Genomic DNA, 22,152 nt, shown 5'->3' with positions numbered 1-22,152 from the left:
CTGACAGAGATGCAGAAGTCAAACATGATGATGGACTTTGGAGGCGGAATTTTGACTTGAAGTCTTCAGCAATGTTGTAGAAGACTTTGAACTCTATATTTTTTCCTTCTACATTGATTTAATCCAAGTTTTCAGTCAAAGTTATGGCTTCTTCAAGTTCTGACGAAATTTGAGTTCGTAACAAAATTCATGCTACCAATTGCTATTATAAGTAATGTATCTTTTGAAGAAGTTCTATTCCAGCTCTCAGATGTTGCTGCAGCCCCATTTGATATAGCGTGACTCTCATGTATCATCAATCTTTTTGCATTGTTGGAATTCTTATGTGCCCGTTGCCTTTTCTCTGCCCGCCATCTTCCTCAAATTCCGCCGCCATTCTCTGCCCCAACCTGCTCCCCAACAACTGAAGTTGCTACTCCAAGGCCCGAGGTATTCCACTACGAGTTTGAACTCTTCAACTTGCTGTTCTTGCACCGGTACTTTCAATTTTTCAGCTATGGAGTCTTCCAAATCATCAGATGAAATATTTTGTATGTCTATATATTGTTGAGCCACTGAAGCCTGCAAGAGGCAACGCGGAGTAGGCTGCAAGAGTTCAACAAGATTAGCTTACAAAGAGTTCTCAATTTTGCCCAGCCCTTTGTTGGTTGTTTCGTGCTCACCTCTAAGCTTATTTTGCTAGGTGGAAAAATACGTCTAACTCTATTTCTCTCTCTTGTATATGCTGGCTATTCTCTATTGTTTGAGTGAGGTCTTCATCAGTGCACTGCATGATTGAGTGTGAGAGACAGAGATGATCCTATTGTGCAAAGGGTGTGAGGATTGAGTGAGTCTTTCCTCCGTTTCCAACAGATTCAACTGACCGGACATATTTTTTCGCCAAAGAAAAGAAATTCTATTAATGCTTGAAAAACCAACCATACAAATCAGCAGCCTGTGAGACGTTGATCGTGGGTAACAAAAAGAAAAATGGCTATCAACTAGCCCGTTTTCAAAGAACCCAACTCACTGCCTAGGGAATCTCTAAAACAGGTGCCAACGAATAGGGTGGGGGACTATACATGAAAGAAATACGGCACTCTGTGAATACAGAAAAGACACGTGCAAGCCAAGCCTTGCAAAAGCGTTCCTGCCTCTTATAGAGGCAAGCCAAAACAAAAACTGGGGAAACGAAAACAGCAAAAATCGGCGAAACGAAGTTTTTGACCCCAACCAAAACAACAAAACAAGAAACGGCAACATGGTACAACTTATGTTTTAAAATAAGTTTTGTATACATAATACAATACAAATATCAATATAGTGCTTAAAGTGACAAATTATGCTATTTAGCATTAAGTCATGACTCATGCAACATGCTTCAACATCTATGATTCTATGATCTATCATTCATGAATGATGATTATGAGGAGGGAGGGTAAGAGAGTGAGGAGAGGAATAGAGGAGGATGGAGAGGCTAGCATAGGAGAGGAGTTAGTAGGAGTAGGAGGAGTAGAAGAGGATGGAGTGGGAGAGAAGTAGGAGAGTAGTAGGAGTAGGAGTAGGAATAGGAGAGTAGGATAGGAGTAGGAGAGGCTAGAATGTGAGCCAGAAACCCTATCAATTTTTTGGCAAGTAGGTTTTCGAAACACCGTTTCACCATTTCGACAACAATGCCATTTTGGCATTTCCATTTCTACGTGCCGAAACGACGTTTTGTGCAACTATGATGCCTCTCAATTGTCGCCCTTGATCATGACATCCCGCACTCCCATATGGCACGCAAGGGTATAGATTATATCCTGGGAGATGATGACAAGGGTGACTGCTAGGGAGACTTGGTGACCTCCCATCACCAAGCTGCAACGACCAACCCAAATGTTCCAAGCTGCAACGACCAACCCAAGTGTTCCAAGCAGTGATGTTGGACACCGTCTCCCAAACACTGTCGTCCCACTGCAACGTATGCATCCAAGTCACTATCCGAAGGACCCCTGCCAAATCCTTTGTGCTGGGGCAACTCCAAAGGCTATGGAATCGTCTCAAGGTCTCCATCTGTGTGCAGGGATAGCATCTCCCATCACTAGTAACTACACATCTACTCCAACCAAGGGCCAATGGGTAGACCACCCCCATGGGCAACCATTCAAAAGAAATATGTAATCTTCTACAAGCACGGCCTAAATCTGGAAAAGACCTCCTAGTGCACGACACTTGATGGAAGCAACAACTGATACGTGTCTTGTAGAAGAAAAAGGACCAAGCTTTTCAGCCAAGGAAAGTTGGCTGAATTAGTCTTTTTAGGAACAGGCGACCCATAAAGCTGTAGTTGGCGCTTTTACTCCATAGGCCCCTTTCCTCAAAGCTGGTTGTCCACCTTGGTGCCATAGTTACGAGGGAATGGCGTTCCGTCAACCTGGGATGTGGGAACGTTGTTCCTAGGTGGAGCGCCTACCAGGAACTCCAGGGAACATTCCCAATTTTGGGAACGCCAAGGAACGCGGCCGAAACGGCTAGAGAATGTCCAGGGAACGGCCGGAACGTCTAGGGTTTAGCATTCCCGGTTTGAGTTGCGCAGGAACATGTATAGCTGCCAATGGGGGGTTTTCGCACTCTCCATCCTGCCTCCCACTCCCTTCTACTCCCTATCCTTCCACTCAGCCCCCTCCCCTCCCACTCCCTTCTACTCTCTCTCCTTCCACTCCCTTCCACTCAGCCCCCTCTCCTTCCACTCCCTTCAACTCAGCCCCTCTCCTTCTACTCCCTTAAACCTTCTCCACTCAGCCCCCTCCCCTTCCACTCCCTCCTCCACCCCTTTCCACTCAGCCACTCAGCCCCCTCTCCTTCCACTCAGCCTCCTCTCCTTCTACTCCCTTCTCCACTCAGCCCCCTCCCCTTCCATTCCCTTCTCCACCCCCTTCCACTCAGCCACTCAGCCCCCTCTCCTTCCACTCTCTTCTACTCCTTCCACTCCCTTCAGCCCCCTTCTCTCATTGCTCACTACTCGGTGCTCAGCCCTCTCCAAGTCTCCACCAACAGCACCCCCCCCCCTCTCCACACTCCCTCCCTCTTCTCTCGAGCCCACTCAATGACTCCTCCAAGAGGCATTGACACGGACCAGAAATCCGAGTGGTGGAAGGAGGTGGATCCTGTGGCCAAGTACGCCAATTCAAAAGGAGGAGCATGCAATTGCCTTTGCAAGTGGAGGGGCAGACCGAGTGCAAGCTCATCTATGCAAAGTTCCAAATAGAGGCATTAATTGTTGCCATGTTGTTCCCAATCATGAGCATGCCCTGGCATTCTTGATCCTCGAGGTCGACCACCAATGCCACCACCAGCCCTAAGTGCAGCAACTCTTGCTGCTTCCATTTTTGCCTCCTTCTTCGGGAGTAGAGCTTCATCCACACCTTTAAGGGCTGCTAGTTCACGGGCTCCAAGAGTCGTGCAGGCTAGCCTTGTGGCCTCATGGCATCCTGGGAGGAGGGCACAGGTAGATGCAACAGTGGGCCGATTCTTTTATGGAGCAGATGTGCCCACGATGAAGGCCCGCAATCCTTACTTCATTGATATGGTGAAGGAGATTGCAGCATTTGGTCCATCTTAGACTCCCCCCTCATGTGAGGCGCTGCACACCACAATCTTGGCGACAGAGAAGACGGCCATAGAGCATGCTTTGACTCCCATCAAAGACATATGGCTGAGATGCAATGTCACATTGATGGGAGATGGATGGAGTGACACTAGGAGCCGCTCTATTCAGGGCATCATTGCATACTCCAAAGGGGCTAGCTTTTTCATTAAAGCTATTGATAATTCAGAGGTGAGAAAGTCAGCCGAGAGGTTGGCTAGCATTTGTATGGAGGCCATTGAGTAAGTGGGGGCACAACATGTCCAATCCAACTTGTTCAGATGGCAAGAACGCCAACAGGGCAGCGGGGAGGATTCTTGAAGCGAAGTACCCTCATCTTACCTTCACTCCTTGCATGGCACATGGGCTGAATAATCTCCTAAAGGATACTGGTAAGTTGGATTGGGTGGATCCTATCTTTGATATGGGTAATCATGTTGTCTCTTTCATCACTCGCCACCACTACATCCTGGCTGTTTTTTGGAAGATATCCCCCAACAAGAATCTCATAAAGTATTCTGAGACGCGCTTTGCATATAATTTCATCATGTTGAGGCGTCTTTTTAAGCTGAAAACTCAATTGAGACAGCTTGTTGTTTCGAGTGAGTGGGATGCATGGCGTGAGCATAGCACTACAAGGGCTCAGAGATGCAAGACCATTGTCTATGATGTTCGCCTCTTGCTTCGGGTTTCAAAGCCTATTATTTTGATGTTGAGGCTTATTGATGGGGATAGTCCTTGCATTGGGAAGGTGTATGAAGGACTGGATAGGATGATTGAGACTATTCAGGGCATTGATGACTTATATGCTTGGAGGAAGGAGGAGATTAGGGCACTTGCAACCTCTCGATGGACGGAATATCATTCACCTTTAGAGGCTGCAGCCTTTATTTTGGATCCAAAATTTCAAGGGAAGGGGCAAGAAACAGATAAGGAGGCAGTGCAAGGATGGGAGCGGATATTGAGATGACTTGTCCCAAGTACAGATGATAGGAAGAAGGTGCGGGAGGAGCTGTCAATTTATAGGCAAGGAAAAGGGTTATTTGGATTGGAGGATGCACAAGCAGAAAGGCTCAAGATTTCCTCCGTTCGTTGGTGGGAGGACTATGGGGCAAATACTCCATTGTTGCAGAATATGGCCATTCGTATACTCAGCCAGGGGGCTAGCTCTTCACTCATTGAGCGGTTGTGGAGTAATTTTGGGAACATTGCAACAAAAAAGAGGAACAGGCTTGGCGTTCAGAAGGCAAATGATCTTGTATTTGTTAATGCAAACTTGCGTTTGCTTAACAAGTTCAGGGCAAATTACACTCCTTAACCGTATCTTGGATTTCGACCACGTGAGGACTCCGACAGTGATGCAGAGGGTGCTCACGAGGCTGAGCCTGAGGATGAGCATGAGGATGATGACCCCCAAGTCGAGGCTAAAGATCACGCTCAGCAGGATGAGGGGGAGTCCTCTGTTCCGGTAGACCATTAGGCGGCAAGCCTAACTCTCTATCTTCCTATATACCATGTACTTGACTCGAGAGTCTCGAGTCCTTTTTTTTACTATTTGGTATTGAGGCCTTCTGTTCAAGCTTGAGGCATGGCCTCATTTTGTTGTATTTTGCATATTATATGCTCGAGCCTCTATGATCTGCAATTCTATGACTTAAAGCTTTAAACTTTAAAGTTTATGCACATTGCACATTGCACATTGCACAATGGACATTTCAATTTGCATTGATTTATATTTCAATTTTCTAAGGATTTTTTGTCTTTAAAAGTCTAAAGATCAAATGGAAATCTTAAAGCTGCTACATCTAGTTTTTCTTAGCATATTTTGGTATCTTTCCATGTGATTGATGACGTGTCATATGACGTGGCGTTCCCATTCCCGTTCCCACATTCCCCCTTCCCGAAACGTTCCCGTTCCGACCCCCCCCGTTCCTGAAACATTCCCGTTCCCTAGTAACTATGCAAGTTCGTGCACCTTTCCCCTTAAAACGTGGGCCTTTTAGCACTCTTCAAGGTCCTGGACAAACAATATACAATATCCAACACTTCAACCCATTAGAGGTTAGCTAAGCATGCATTCTAGTTCATGGACTAATCCTAGTCCCTTGGGGGCATCCCCACAATGCTCACTAATAAATGTAAAACAAAGGAAAGTAAACTTGCTCTAATTAACCAAACTTTCTTTGACCAAAGTCAATAAATAAAAGATTTCTCTTTATTCTTGAGAGAAGTACAATTTCGTGACAATCTCCACCACTAGTGTTGGAATAGGAGATCCCTTGTCACACCCATAAGCCCTCATATGAGGAAGCAAGGGGACATGCTGCCTACAAAGACGGGGTGGGGTGGGGGGGAGCCTTCAAAGGCTGTTGTGTGAGCATCACATACAAATGCCACATGGGAAAACCAAGGTGGAGGACATCCATAAGCAGCCATGTGGCAACAGTGCAAGCTACCACATGGACTGCAACACAGTCCAACAATTAGGGCTGACTGAAAACACCGGTTCAAGGCAAGCTTAAGGACTATGTTGTGGCCAGCCTTGAGCTTGAGCCCAGGCAGTGGGCAGAAGAGCTAGGAAAGGGCCCAATAGATTGCACCAGCAACAAAGCCATAGGGCAATCTGTCAATTGCTAGGTTGACAAACTCTAGTACAGGTTGGTCGTACAGATGTAAACATGGCAAGTCAGCTGATCTTGATTGGTCATTGACTGAGTGATCTAGACAGATGTTTAACTAACGGATTTGGTCAACTCCCTAGCCCTATAAAAAGGCCCACTATGGGCACATTGAGTAGTTAAGAGAGAACCAGCCCTCAACCATTTGGGGCACCACTTTGTGCACACCTATAGCCAATAGGAGAGCACAAGCATGTGCGAGAGGGAGCAGCCTTAGAGCAAGCTACTGGAGCCTATCAAAGGGGCACATGGTGATCCAAGAGGAGTTCTACAGCAGTAGTAGTAGTTACCAGTGCACCAAGTAGTTGCTAACAAAACTGCAGGTTTTGTGCTTGATTCATCTATCTATACCTAAGGATTTTGGCTGTTCTACTGCAAGTTATCTTCCAAAACTGAAGCGTTCTCTTCTTCTACTTGTGCACACATATTATTTGAAGTCAGATTACATTGATTCCTTTGGTCCTTGAGATTCTTTCATTGCATACACAGTGTAATTCCGCAACATGGAGTCATTAGCAAGGTATCCAATCAGAAAGATACTAGACTGGGTTTCTCTATAGTCATCGCACCATCTATTCTTGCTCATGTCCCACATATGCTCTAACCACTTGGACTAATATTCCAACAAAAAAAGTCATTTTGAGAAATCGTTACCTCTCAATCTACTCCGAAAATCTTCTTCACGTCTTTCCAAAAATCTACGATCGGGTAGTACTTGTGCTAGTTGTACCATTTTTGGGTATTCTGGTGCTATGAATTTAAGGCTTCTACAATCACTGTGTGGCTTGCTAATAAGGAATCAATTTTAAAATAGATCATATTGCACCAAGAATCAATCTCAATGGGGGAAAAGGGCCTCTCTAATCCCTAATCTCTATGGAAGATGTCTAATTGTGTTTGGAGTAGATTCCTTTATGATTTTTAAAAAAGTTATACTCGTTGCTTCTAAGATGCAATGTTAAACAACATGCAACCTAAGCATTAAGTTGCTCGCTTTTTTACATTGGTATCAAAGCCAAATTCCAATCCTAGATCCTCCTTCCAAGAGGCTTTATATAGCAGCACCATAAGGGTGTCCTGAGCCATGCAACCTCAATCCATGAAGCCGTGGATTCTTGTTAAAAGATATTGATGAGAAGTAAGGCAAGGGAGAGACTGTCAAACCATGGCTCGTACTATGCACTCTAAGAGAGTATAGCCCATCATTCCAAATTAGAAGCATGCAACATGACAAAGGACAACAAGATGAAAAGCCATCCTCAATTCCACTAGATAGGACCCACCTAGTCCACGATACAAGACATTCCTCATTTTGCAATGTCAATACCCTACCTCTAGATAGAGATTCTAATAAGCTTGGTCTCAAAGCTAGAGGCAACAGTGTCCTCCAAAGATAGCTCCTCCAAAGACCTACTTCAAAGAGAGATCCTTCAAAGAGAGCTCCTCCAAAGCCAACTCCTTAGCAAGAGCTCTTCCAAAGACAGCTCCTCAAAGAGAGCTCCTCCAAAGACACCTTTATAAAGAGAGAGAGAGAGAGAAAGAAAGATGTATTAACATCTACAAGAGTCCTCGCGGGCCTATGAGACAAAGTACAAGCCAAAAAGGTGACTCATACAAGCCATTGAGGGCTGAAGCAAAGGGTTCACTAAGACCCTTGTTGAAAGCTAAAAAGCCAAAGTGCTAAACTAATGAAACAAGTGTCGAAATGCTAGAGTAGGGAAAGCCAAATAACAGAGAAGTATCAGGTGCTTAGAGCTAGCACTCCTAGTACATGCTCAAGTTCCATATATCCAGGTAACCTAGTGGCTCTTTGATGAGATGTGAGGAGCTCTCATATCTATGTTTGTTGAGGTGTCTCGCAACGTGGGGGAGGGAGTGGTCTCCTTGATCTCTGGATCCGGTGGACTACATCAAGGGTGATGCCTTGCCTCTCACGGTCGCCTCTAAGAAGGGTTGAGATAGACCGAACCTCGATCATGCGTGCCGGTCCCTATCCGTGTCGCACGTGGAGTGTGTTCTCGTCTGGCAGCATCGTGGTGGACTCTCCTACTGCTAATCCATGATGCTCTCATCCCCTCAAGCTCCTCTCCCTCAACCTCATTGGCAGCTGACTCAAATGCATAGAAATATATAACAAAAGTCAATGACCTGTCAATATTAGTGACCTATGGCATCAGTTTCTGCTACTGTCTGATACGTCGCATCAATGTCTCTCCGTCGATGCATCTCAATCAAGTAGAACCCAACACAGACATGATCGTGAAAATGGATCAGCCATGTAAGTGGACCAAAGCCATGCCCCTCCTGAAAGAAGCAATGGTGTCATCCTCGTATCTCATGATAGACTGGGCAAACACTTAGAAAATGCTCCTACGTCTCGATCTTCTCCATCTGGCATAGTGTGCAAGTCCTTTGCTCTCTAGATATGCCTACAACTCTCCCAGCCTCAATCCGCAGCTAATGTGATGAGAGTCGCAACTGACCAATAGCGACCCTCAATGCATGTGAGACTCTCTTGTCCTCGAGATACTAAGGTCTGATGACAAGAGCATGCTCTGAGACCCTCAAGAAGTGGTCATGGTAGAGCTAGATCTTGGTGGAGAACTCCTCTCCCCCCCAAGCCCTAGATGTGGAGCTCAAGGAGGTCCAACCATATGATATGGTTGATTTCATCTCGTGGGATCATCTCACGTGGCGCATCCAAACTGTACTGAAAAGGGGGAAGTTTGTCCATATGAATGCTGTGACTACCAAACCACGTGGATATCCGTGCATACCATGTCGTATCAACACCACTCTCTACTAGTCGCACACAGAGAGAGAGAGAGAGAGAAAGAGAGAGAGAGAGAGAGAGGGAGAGAAGTAAGGCAAGGGAGAAACTGTCAAACTAGGGCTCATACTATGCACTCTAAGAGAGGACAGCCCATCGTTCCAAATTAGAAGCATGCAACAAGACAAAGGACAATGAGATGAAAAGACATTCTCAATTCCACTAGATAGGACCTACTAGTCCCCAATACAAAACATTCCTCGTTTTGCAATGTCAACACCCTAAATCTAGATAGAGATTCTAATAAGCTTGGTCTCAAAGCTAGATGCAACAATGTCTCTCCAAAAACAACTCCTCCAAAGACCTTCAAAGAGAGCTCCTCCAAAGACAGCTCCTTAGCAAGAGCTCCTCCAAAGACAGCTCCTCAGAGAGAGCTCCGCCAAAGACAGCTCCTTTATAAAGAAAGAGAGGTGCAACTCTATGCATAGCTGGTAACAAAGACTGAGAAAGAGAGACAAAGAGAGAGAAAGAGAAACTGATAAGCCAAGAGCTAATTGAAAGAAGTTGCTGATTGACAAGATACAAGAGCAATTCCAAGTTGATTTCAAACAAGATCACCTCACCTAGGATAACATCTTTGCACAAGAGACCATCATAACGACAATCAGACACCAACATCAAAGAGTGGATTGTTGTCCATTCAATTACTTCACAAACGTGAGCCCTAAGATTTGAAATAAAGTCATATGGCTGGTTATGGCATTATCTAAGAGACTATAAGCAAGGTTTGTGCTGCACAAGGCATGCGTGAGGAGAAGATTAGCACTATTTGCATGAAACAAGGCTCTTGATCCAACACCTCCCACATGCAACCACCATAAAATAATTCCATGTCTCCTGAAGGATGCTCGAAAAGAAGGAAAATGGGCTGTTTACAAAGATGGAAAAGCACTAATCAAAGAGTTCAAATCCAAACCCAAAGACTCCCAATCTTAAACTGATGTAATGCAGGACGATCGTCTTTTGTAGTAGACCATAGTTAACCTATAATAACTTTGTGAGTGATATACATACTCCCACGAGACTCTCAATCTATAATTGATGTTTGGTGTTTACCTTTTGGTGTGTGTTTTGTCCCATAGGCCCATGAGGCCTCTTGAGGATGTTAATCTTTCTTTCTCTCTCTCTCTCTCAATAACTGGAGTCACTTTTTTGGACTCCTTGGGAGCTGCCATGTGCCCTCCATAAGCAAATGTACTAGATGGGTTTTTTTGAATTGTCCCATAGACCTGTTGGTCTCCCGTGGACGTTAATACTCTCTCTCTCTCTCTCTCTCTCTCTCTCTCTCTCTCTCTACGTCCTAAGTATGCTGGCTCACCAGGGGCATCGGACCAAGAAAATTGTAATGCTGGGTACAGCCATGGGGGGCTCTCTCTCTATGGGTTCACAATACATAATATACAATGGAAAAGCTGAAGAGCATACAAAGGCTAACTTCCAACGTCACTAGTATTCTTAGATAGCACACTGCACCATGAGGACTCGTTTCGTAAGAAACAAACCATCTTTCCAGAACAGACCACACAGCATTAGCTACTACTTAATAAGTGGCTTGCAAAGACAGCAATCATTTACCAGTTGCTTGGCAATTGCTTGAACCTCGGCTTCTGGAAGGCATTTGTCATCCTCAAGAATTTCAAAGAGTTCACCCTGTCCACATTATTCAAGAGCTGACATGAGAAGTCCAGTTAGCTATAAGACTCCCCCTGGCTCCAATTGTAAAAAATTAATCACATTAATTATATTTTATCACAGGAGATCAAGCAGTACTCAGCGTTATCACGGAGAAGAAGAAGATAAAGGCATGAGAGAAGGAACGACCTGAATATTGTTACCTGTGCAAATTCAGTGACCACACAGAATTCTTGAGGGCTTTCAAAGGCGTCCAGCATTTCTATGACATTTTCATGCTTTAAATTACGGAGAATCTGAATCAAATTGTTAAAATTAAGGATTTGGTCAATGATAGCCAGTGCAAGTCAAATTATAAGATGGAGACAATTCATATCGATATATACTTTTATAAGAAAACAGGAGATTTCAATAACCAGCAATCGGAACAACAGTGATTATATTCCGAATCGGGAACAAAGGAATCTTGCCAACCACACCACAACGTATTTTAAGGGCAACTGTTAGCATGTCGTTCTCATGCTGTAATTTTCGAAACTCTCTGGCCAGGGAATGATTGGGCCAAAAGAATAATTGTTTGTGAGGGTCACCTCGATCTCTTGTCGTAGGTTCTCGATATCTTTATCGCTCTTGCCGTGCTTGAGAATGAATTTCATAGCGACCGTCTGCAACGAACAACAAATGCATTGTCGATCGGGCCTCTGTACACGCCTTAACGAAAGAGCAGAGGACACAAATGGCTTGAAAATCGACACATTTGCAACACCAAACCTGGCCAGTGTATTTGCGTCTGCCTTTGTAAACTTTACCGAAAGATCCTTCGCCAACGAGCTCTACAACATGATAATTCTCGACTCCCATGATTGCGAGCCGACGAGCAAGGAAGGCGTGATGCGCACGAGGAACTGGAAATGAGAAGTGGTTGTGATGTTCAAAGCAGCGAGCTTAGAAATGTCGTCCGGACCTCAAAGTTTGCTTTGAAATAGAGCGCGGGAAGACAAATAATAATTTTACAAAACAGACGCATAGATGCAACCTCTTATCTTCAAATACACAAGCCCCCTCCCATAACATGATTTTTAATTTTTTATTTTACCCATCACATTATAAACAATAAATCTATTCAAGATGAGATGAAACACATCAGTCCATCGGACCTCATCCTCTCCGTAAGTATCTGGGGTAGTGCTTTTATTATCCGCGATGTGCTTTTTGGAAACTAAAGCCGAATGGAGACATGAATAAGGGATTGCTTCCATGAGCTTATAAGTTCTCTGTCTTTGATAACTTCAAAGTAATCATCACTAGAATGTTTGAGATATCATAAGCTAGACAATGATCACGTGAATATTGGTGTTATCGTCCTTTGATTTTGTATGTGGCATGGGTGTTTCTTTCGATTCCGTAGCTTTTACTCGACATCAAGAACATGCATTGAAAAAAGAGAGGACTGGTTAAATAAAATCATAACTTTAATTTTGAATTAAAGGAACTCTAAATATTCAATTTATGAATATAGGAAGCTCTTCCCCTTTTGTAAAACCCCAAAATAATAAAATTATTAAAGTAAAAGTCAGAAAAAAACGTAAATTTTTAAAAGCCTTTTATTTTAAAAAATCCATACGTGATGTATGGGAGAGGTGGCACACTTCCTCTTTGGTTATTTATAATGTGAGAGAGTGTGCTCCTCTCTTGTCAGTTTTGGTTTTCAATTATGCTTTCAGCTCTGCTTTTAGCCTAGTTTTTTGCTCAGCTTTCAGTTGTGCTTTTAGCTTTGTTTTTTGCTTAGCTTTCTGTTATGCTTTATGTAGTTCGGATGCAAAAAGATCACCTTTGATGAGTTGCTCGTGCTCTTCTTTCGTAGATAATGGTTGTATTTAACTGGATACATGCATGGCAATAAGAACATACAAACTTTAAAATATGTCAATCATTTTAGCACACATACATCAACACAACCTACATCATAGCAAGTAATCAATGAAGTAGTGATGAGTCTCTCTCTCTCTCTCTCTCTTCTCTCTCTCTCTCTCTCTCTCTCTCTCTCTCTCTCTCTCTCTCTCTCTCTCTCTCTCTCTCTCTCTCTCTCTCTCTTTCACACACACATTAATTTTCAAGTGGTTCCTCTATCAGGGTCTTAGTCACATAGGAGCCATTGCTCAATATGATAAGCTTTATTAAAATCCCTTGAGCTTTCAATCCTTAAGCCATCATTGCCAGACACAAACAGGAGCATGACAGGATTAGGTATCTTCTATGTTGAATTCATTCGAAGTATAGAGATTTTGTCTAAAACAACTGAGGTACCATGTACTTTAAAATATTCAATCAATCCCTCAGTAATTGCATCAATCTTTGTGTCTCAATCATGTAGTCTCTCTCTCACCATCTCTAATATAGTATCAGAGCTGTTCATGAGTCCTCTCATGAAAGCCATGTTCTCTAAGGCAACAACAATTCACCAGTAGTATGTCACTACAAGCCAGTCTTAAGCGTTGTCACTCTCTTTCCCAAGTCCAGATTTTGAGGGTGTTGGTCACCTACAATCATGTTGTTACTCGTTGTAGCATAGGTGTTCACAAGTGTAACGTAGGTCCTCAGGTCGTAATCCAGTGAGAGGTGTAGGCTAAAGCCTGGAAAGCACTCTCATACTCACATTGGTGAGAAAGAGGATTGTATCACAATGGTGGGTGGAGGCTCTCGCCTCCATGGGAGTTCAAGGGTTTAGAAAGGGGTTGCAAGGTTCAAAAGGGGGATAAGGTTGAGAGAGCTAACTAGGAGTTCTAGGGTTCGGAGAGGGTTGCAGGGTTCAAGAGGAGTCTAGGGTTAATGACTGGAGAGATAGTCTCCTTCGCGACTTCAAGGCATAAAGGGTTGAGAAGGAGGATCAAGGGTGGAGGAGGAGGAAGAGGGAGGAGGAGAGGGGAGGGGAGGAGGAGGAGGAGAAGGGGGGAGAGGGGGGGAGGGAAGGGGAGGGAAGGAGGAGGAGGAGGAGAAGGGAGGAAGAGGAGAAGAGACCAACATGTATAAATATCTCGCAATGGAATGAGGTTCCCACTCTTTGGGGATCAGTGTTCACTTCACTTTAGTGTTCATGTGCTTGTTCTCCTTGGGTCCATGCTCCCTTAATGTGATAGCATGCTCCAACCTTGAAATCTCCCATCCTCCCCCATTCCTAGGGTGGGACCTCTTTTGTAGGAGACCTGTTAGACAAGAGTCCCTCCACTTTTTGGAGAGACCTTTTGGGTCTCTACACAAAGTGGGGAGACCTTTTGAGTCTCTACAAAAAGTGGAGGAACCTCACAAGTCTGTACACAAAGTGGGAGGACCTTTTGAGTCTCTACACATAGTAGGGGGACCTTTTGAGTCCCTGCACAAAGTGGGGGAACCTTTTGAGTCCCTACACAAAGTGAGGGGACCTTTTGAGTCCCTTCACAAAGTGGGGAGACCTTAAAAACTGTTGCTTTTTGTCTTTTTCTCTCTAGTTTAGTCTTTCTCTCTTTAGATCTTGATTTTGCAAGTATGATTGGATCTTTTCTAGAGAGGACTTTGACTATCCTCATCCTTTAAGATTCATCGTACCATCTTTCAAGCTCAAGATATTACAAGCCGAGCTTTGCCGCTAGTCTACACACACAATGATCTCATCTTTGTTTTGCTACTATAGACTGTACTTCAGTCCCTTGTTGCCGCAGAGTGAACATTCCCCCAAACCGATTTGATTACCCGTCATCATGTATTTGATGCTTTTAGTGGGAATATTTTTGAACTTTGTTCCTTCCATGGAGTTGTTTGGTTGTTGGGGTTGGTCTGATGTACATTCTTTTAATGTGATTATGTCATTGAAAAAGTCCTTGCCTTGTTGTTGAGTGTGTGCAAAGTTTCTATTCTCTTGTAGATTGCATGTGTGCCTTAATTTTCCTTTTGATAATGCTTTGCATGTCTCATCTTTGTCTTGTACATGGTATGTATATGCACATGTTGAGAGGCCTTGTGTTTGATTACCTTGTCTGGCATCAAATCTTGGGGCACCAACTCAATATGTAATATGTTGCTACCCTCATCCAAAATCTAGGGTATGGGGGGACAAGGTCCATATATAATATGCATGGATTTCCTTAAAGATTTTCAAATATACAAGGGAAAGATATGAAATCTTCATGCCCCCCCTCCCACAAACATAAGGTATATACCTTGAAAAATATGCAAGATTTTAAGATTTGTACATATTTTTCATAATATGCGAGGCACAAGGGGGGGTCTTTTGGATGAGGGGTAGTAAAAGAAAAAATACACTAAAATATGAAAACCCATCTCCTTTCAAATTAATGTAACTTTTTCATGTGTTACCCAAATTTCAAGGTGTAAAGACATATTTGAAGCTCTTTTAGTATAGAACACGACCATGTTAATATGAATAATTTGTACTCATATCGTATTGTTAAATTCATCTCATACTCAAGATTTTTATAGGTTTTCTTACTAAAGGGAGTTGGCACCCCAAGCATTCAATTTGGCTCACAAAAACATACTCTAGTGCTTGATGCGATCTTTTTGTATAGAATGTATGTCTTCTTAGATCTTGGAATTTGATTCATTGTTTTTTGGGAGGAATGCTTAAGAGAATAAAGGATGAGGTGTTTGATGATGAGGTTTAGCACTTTTATGTATGGCTTTGGAGCCCATGGGAAAATTTGTGGTATTGACAATGTCAATAACTTGAGTGGAGTGTACTTGGTTTTAACCGATTTGCATTAATATCATATGTGGTGCTTATATCAACTTCCTATTGTCACCTAAAGACTGTGAAAGTGCATGCTTGGAGTTTGTTGGGTGTCTCATGTTGCATAAAGCAGATATTCAATATGAACACCTATTCACCTAAGGAATCCTGAGGACTGTGCCTTGATTTTGTGATTGAGTGCTTAACATATCGATGCCTGTGATTCACATCTGCTACCTTGTTAATTGATGCCATGGTTGAGGAACCATGTTATTATTCATGGTTAGGCCCCCAAATGGAGTTTTACCAAATGCCACTGCTTTATTTGTTTTTATCCTTCTTTCTTTCAAAGAACCAAATCATCATTGGGAACATGTTTCTTGGAGAAACTCTGTCATGTTGGTCTTTGGATTTGGTTGAAGCTTTCCTAGTCTTGAATTTGAGTCGATAGGCATGTTGGCAAGTTGGACTAGATAGGGAGTTGACACTTTAGTTCATATCTGGATATGGTTTTGCCAAAAGTGCAACCTCTTCATTTTGTAAGGTGGATGATTGGATTGTGTTCCATCCTTTAATGATGCATGCCTCTGCTGATTTGTATGTCTTTGATGATGCATGTAGATCTATATCTACTTTGCTTTCAATCTCTTGGGTTTGATTCTTTTCACGTGTTGAAAGCATTCCATTTGTGGCTAGGATGGGCTAGAGATCTTCATGTCAAGGACCACTTTTAAATGGTGACATGCTTGGCGTGTCCCCCATTTTTGTGGATATAAGACTCACTCTTTATAGGCTCTGCACATTGTCATTGAGGTACCCATACTTCTTTTAGCACATTGCATGGTCTATCAATATTTGCAATTGGTGTTGGGGCAGGGGAATTCTCCACTTTCTTGATACATATTTTGGGATTCCATGCCCACCTTAATCTTTTATCCAAGTGTTGATGTCTGTTGGGTACAAAGGTGCACATCTTTAGTTTGTATCCAGATAAATTTTTCCCTTGGTTGTTTGGATTGGATATGATTTTAAGAATATTAATTGTTGTTGAAGGACCACTGCCTTTTCAGTTGATGGTTCCATGTTGATATTTTGTTGGGTAGCCATTTGATTGAGTGATTTGCTTTGGAGTCCTCTTTGATCTTGATTGTTGAACAAATCTTGTTTGGAGAGTCTTCATGTTGTCTTGATATTGTTGACTATTCCTTTTGAATTTTGACAATTGGCATAGATATTCGAGAGGGGCCGATGTCAATTTCCACCAAATTCTATCACGTGAAGGACAGAGTGTTGAAATCTTATTGGACAATACACAGAGTAGGATGTGCAAGAGGAGATAGTGAGTGACTCTTCTAGCCATGATGAAGAGAGCAACAATACTAGTGACAGTAACGTAGAGCAATACACTTTTTTCTTTTACATCTATATGATAATTTCTCTTTTGGAGACCAATTGTGTTTACAAATACATGATAATGTATTTTTAGGAGACCAATTTTGTTTAATGCAAATAATTTCTACTTTTATCTTTGTTGGATTGGACACTTGAATACAAAAGTGAAGCGGGAGAGGGTGGAGCATTTTGCTAGCTCCTACTTAGCTTGGTTTCTTCTCATCTCTCATCTTTGATTTTCTATCTAAATTTCCCACTCAACTGATCACCAGTAATAACTGACTTCCTTGCACACTAACTAATGTCCTTGTAAACACGCAGTATGAGTATAAATAGAAGTGCAAGCTAAGCAGCCTGGCACATGGCTCAAAGAGCTCACAGTCTGAAGCTTGAGAAACTCAAGGGAGCGGGATGAAAGACCATTTGGTTGCTGGACAGTGCATGGATACCCCTCAGACTTCTGCTAGAACATATGGAGCATGCAAGCTAGAATGGCATGCAAGTTCTTGGGCCGTGGCAACAATATATGAGTCCCTTGGTGGGAGCTTCAACCCAAGTGCACCCTGGTTTCTATTATAATTGGATGCATAGCTCTAGACTACTACCATCGTGACACTAATAGAGCATAGTAGAATATATATTCAAAGACTACGCACTGGTCCATGATGATTGAACTTGTTGGTCCCTCCACGATCGCCATTTTCCAGTGGTCAACACTGCCCATTGCCACTAATATTGTGATTGAGCAAGCTTTGAAGCCAATGGACCTCTCCTTCAAGCTCAGGTGAGAATTCTGATGAGCCAGCGTATGTTGCTGACTTTGTTTACTTTGTGTCACTGCACTTAAGCATTTGGCCTCCCGTATGGTCTAGCCACCCATCTATTATTCGATCACAATGCCTTTTCTATCAGAATGCCTTTTCCAAAGCTTTTTGTGATTTGAACTGTGGGAAGGTCGATAATGTAGGTGACGAAAGCCTTTCCCAGAGATTTATATATTGCCACTTACTTTCATAGTTGCCCACTGATACACTAGAAGACTCTACTCCTACATTAATCTTGGGCAATTTCATGGAGTTCTAGCCTGAGGAAAATTTACTCCATGAGTTCTACCTTATTGGGTGTCTTTGACTCTCGGCCTCAAAGCTATTTAATTGTTGCAGCCACCAATTACTGTCATGTCGTGAGTATAGGAGTTTTTGATAAGCCACTTGATTCTTTGCACTCAATAGATAGTCGCTCAATGACAAGGGCTGAATAATGGGCACGGAACTATTGACTATGGAGGTAGCGAGCAACGAAGGTGATAGTTTCAAAAAGAACATAATGTTTGATCGCTTTCCTCTGTTATCACATGTGATCATTAGTCTGCACTCAGACCGTGGGATGACTTCCTAGCCTTGAATCATGACCATTTGATTTATAAATATGAGCATTGCAAACTAGAAGGGTCCTCGGTTGGCTCTTTGCATGAAACTTCTACGTGAGCTCAAAGGCTTTGTGGGATGTACACAAGATCTTAGAGAGCAAACTAATGCGTATATCCAGACTCGATGAGCATGAACAACATGCTTATTTCACTATTGGTTTGTGAACTCATATATGATTTGAGCTTGAGGACCACTGGCATACCACTTTGTTCATTTCAATAGTACGTTATGGCAGCTCTATATCAACTTATGTGAGCTCTAGATCTTTATACACTCTTTAGTCGATTGCCTAGCTGGCAAGACCTATCAACCCATGAGTATTGTAAGCTCGATCATATCTAATACTCACTTCTTGTCGATATATTCACATGTGCCTATTGTTTAAGACTCACTTTAGGTCGTATACGAAGCAGTAGATTTGTTTGAGGTGCTATAGTAGTAGAGGAGACATGGATCGGAAGCCCTAATGTGATGTAACATGCCAGTATACTATAGTTAAGCAATTGTTTCAATTGACCATTTGCTTGGACTCCATTTTACTTGTACGCAGCCCTACTCATGAATGAGAGCATCAAAGCTCACAGTGAGTCTCAATTACTTGCTAGGGGATCTTATATATATTTCTACACCTATGACCCTACACATCGATACAGTGGCCAAACGAAATGGCAGATTGATTGCACCAGAGTTTGGCTATTTGGGGCTTTTCTACAGTTGTTCAGCCATGTCTGGCTAGTTGGGCACAGGGTTGTGCAAGTGCAAAAAGCGCACAGTCAGTTGATGCCTTTGCAGTTCTGTTGCACACTTGGTTGCCAGGGACATTGCAGGATTGCCTAGTAATTGGACGTCTATTCGCCATATAAGATTGAGTAGGGATTGTAGGGTGTGCAGGATATTGGAAGTCTATGGGCAGTGGTTTGCCTGTGGTGCAGCTTTCAGGAGACCTTGTAATCAACCGCTTGGCTTTATATTAAAATTAAAGAAATACCACAAGGGGCACCAACATTTGGGGCCAATTGGTGTCCTTGTTTTTGAGTAGGGGTGCTCTAGCTCCCCGTGATTAATTGTTTGGCTAATTATTGTTCATGCTATAGTTAAAGTGAATCTCATCACCCTTTAATTTGTGAAAGCTAGTTTCAAAGGTTCCATTGGGTTGGGATCCACCTAACTTCTTCAAGAGGTGAGCCTACGGTTGGCTTGGTGGAAGTCCACCAGACTAGGCGAAGGAAATAGGATACTATTAAGTAAATATGTCTTATAGGGAAAGATCTCAAACTCCTACAGAAGAGAAATAGGAAGAGTGGATGTCTCAAACCCCTATTGATGATCAAGGTGCAAGAGAGGAGTACCAGCATGTTGCTGAGCATCAGGTTGACAATACTTATGAGGAGGATGTGGATTTATTCAAGGCGCGATGTGGATTTTGTGAGTGCTTTCACATTATTTACATAGAACCCTCGCTTCCAAAAGATGCTGAATTCTGATGCACAACAAAAGAAAAGGAAGCTTGATGATGCAGATAGGGAGTTCGAAGCTAATAAGAGACCGCATATTAGCTTTCAAGATCAGCCCTCACAAAGCCCTTATGGTTTGCAGCAATCTAATGCTATTATGGCGCCGAATCAAGCGAATAATTTTTAGTCTATGACTTTCGGACAACAACGAGTTATGGCACCTCCAGTGCAATAGAGTTATTTCACTGGAGGATTAGTTTTTCAAGCGATGGCCAGCCCTCAAGCACATTTTGTTGGTATGCCTGCGAGTAAGATGGTGGGGTTTCAGCCTACTTTGCAACCTATGGGATAGAATTTGATGTATGCCAATGTTGGTGCAGCCCCAGGGATGCAAATGGGAATGGCTAATCTAGTAGTAGGCAATATGGTTATGCCAAACATGCCACCCATGGGACATAATTTGATGTATGCCAATGTTGGTGCGGCCCCAGGGATACAAATGAGAATGTCTAATCCAGTAGCAGGCAATAAGGTTATGCCAAACATGCAAAATTCAAGTGCTGGTCTAAATAATTCAGCTTTGCCTCATAGTTTTGGTGTGGGAGATAGTGTGAGTGCTCCTGTACCCTTTGCTCAGACACCTACATATGATAATCTAACACCGAAAGGGAAAGTGAAAGATTACAAGGAAGCTAGGGCTACAGTTAAAATGTGAGACATTCAGTGGTACATAGGACAAGCTCAAGGCTCTAACCTTTCTCCTACAATTTGATGCAGCATGTATACTGAAGGAAACTTTTTTGAAGCATCTAAGATATGTCAGGCTGCAAGTTTTCTGAAGGATAATGCTCTCCAATGGTGGACCACCATGCTTATGGAGAACACAACACCTACTACTTGGGTAGTCAAACAAGTGTTCTCAGCTGCACGGCTTACTACCACTTTTGAGGTTGATGTTATGACTACCTGGCATGCGCTAAATTCAAACAACTGCTGAGATCTCGAGGAGTACAATAATAAGTTTTGGGCGGCTTTGTTGCCTGTAAGCTCCTATCGGCATGTCCCTTTCTCTGAGAAGGTGGAGAAGAATTGTTGTGGCTTACCAAAGGAGCTAGGAGACTACTATACAAAAATGATAGTTTCTAACATGTCTCAATTAATTGAGAATGCAAGCACAACATACACACTGATGTAGGGAAAGACTTTTGGATTCAAGGGAGGTCAAAAGCATGAGGTCAAGAAGGATAGCATAGAAAAGAAATTTGGGTCTAGTTCTTTCAGAATTGAGAAGAAGGCCAACTGCCAAAAAGCTATGTTTGTTGCAGGGTAGCATCAAAAGAATAAGAAAGCGGCTGCCTATTTATCTCTTGAAGACTCGAAGTCCTTATATGAGGAAAATAAGTACTTTAAATGCAAGGATCTGTCAAACAACCCTCATCTTCCTCAATTCTGGTGCCAAGGCCAATTTCATTTCTACAAATATGGCAGCTAGATTGGGGATCCGTGCAGATGAGATGGGGTCGAGTTGTGAAGCCGACATGGAAAATCTAGAGTTTAGCACTCCTATCACTCCTATTATAGGGAAGCTTTGCTTGCATATTCAATCTTTGGTGGACAGCAAAGACTTCTATATCATGCCTCTCTCCGGTTGTGATGTTTTGCTAGGAATTCCATGGATGCACCATTTGGATGCAGTGTTAGAAGCCAAAAAAAGAAAAATTATAGTTTGTCATAAAGGGAAGACCCATGTAATTGATGCAAAATTGAAAGGGGAATATGTCCCAGTTGTAACGGCTTTTGCCATAAATTATGTAATAAAAGTCATATTTCTACGTACATGGTTTTTGCTAGGGACATTCCTCCAGTAAATGAAGAGCATACTATTTCTCGTATGGAGAGAGAAAGGGCTATTTTTCTAAATTAGTTTTCAGATTGCTTTTCAAATGAATTGCCTAGTGAGCTTTCACCAAGGCCAGAGGAACATGGAATTAATATTATACTTAGCAGTAGTCCACCTAATAAACCACCTTACAAGGTCAGTGCGGCACAACTTGAGGAGATCATGAGTCAAGTTAATGAACTCTTGGAAAAAGGGCTATGCCCAGAAGATGTGCATAAGATGACATTCAGGACTTCTTTTGGGTTGTATGAGTCTTTAGTCATGCCTTTTGGACTCACTAGTGCTCCTATAACATTCAATCGCATGATGGACATGATCTTTCAAAATTACAGAGCCTTTGTAAGTACATTCTTTGATGACACGATTATGTTTTCAAAAGATGAAGAGGAGCATCAGGAGCACTTAGCGATTGTGTTTGCAGAGCTCAAGAAGTAAAGGCTTTTTGTAAACCCCAAGAAGAGTGAGTTTTTCTGGTTGAAATTCATTTTCTGGGGCATATTGTTTCC

At 42.7% G+C, this 22,152-nt stretch overlaps 1 protein-coding gene and 1 pseudogene across 3 annotated transcripts in view; one reads left to right on the top strand and one right to left on the bottom strand.

Annotated features, from left to right (window-relative positions):
* FU (kinase family with ARM repeat domain-containing protein) overlaps positions 1–11,666 on the bottom strand; it is a 66,776-nt gene extending 55,110 nt beyond the window's left edge. For all 3 annotated transcript variants that reach the window (XM_087384490.1, XM_087384491.1, XM_087384492.1), the window contains exons 1-4: positions 11,519–11,666; positions 11,338–11,412; positions 10,951–11,043; positions 10,691–10,765 (exon numbers count right to left, since the gene is read on the bottom strand). In XM_087384490.1, the coding sequence (XP_087240616.1) occupies positions 10,691–10,765; positions 10,951–11,043; positions 11,338–11,412; positions 11,519–11,608 (333 nt within the window). In that variant the 5' untranslated portion in view covers positions 11,609–11,666. The remainder of the gene's footprint in view (positions 1–10,690; positions 10,766–10,950; positions 11,044–11,337; positions 11,413–11,518) is intronic.
* LOC147894849 (uncharacterized) lies at positions 3,698–5,087 on the top strand (annotated as a pseudogene).
* Positions 11,667–22,152: the final 10,486 nt, after the last annotated feature.

The sequence above is a fragment of the Dipteris shenzhenensis genome, chromosome 14 (assembly GCF_047967505.1).
Source record: "Dipteris shenzhenensis isolate YYH24624 ecotype China chromosome 14, Dip_SZ_1.0, whole genome shotgun sequence".
Taxonomy (NCBI): domain Eukaryota; kingdom Viridiplantae; phylum Streptophyta; class Polypodiopsida; order Gleicheniales; family Dipteridaceae; genus Dipteris; species Dipteris shenzhenensis.
Note: the sequence above shows the minus strand (reverse complement) of the source record. Positions and strands in the feature narration are given on the sequence as shown.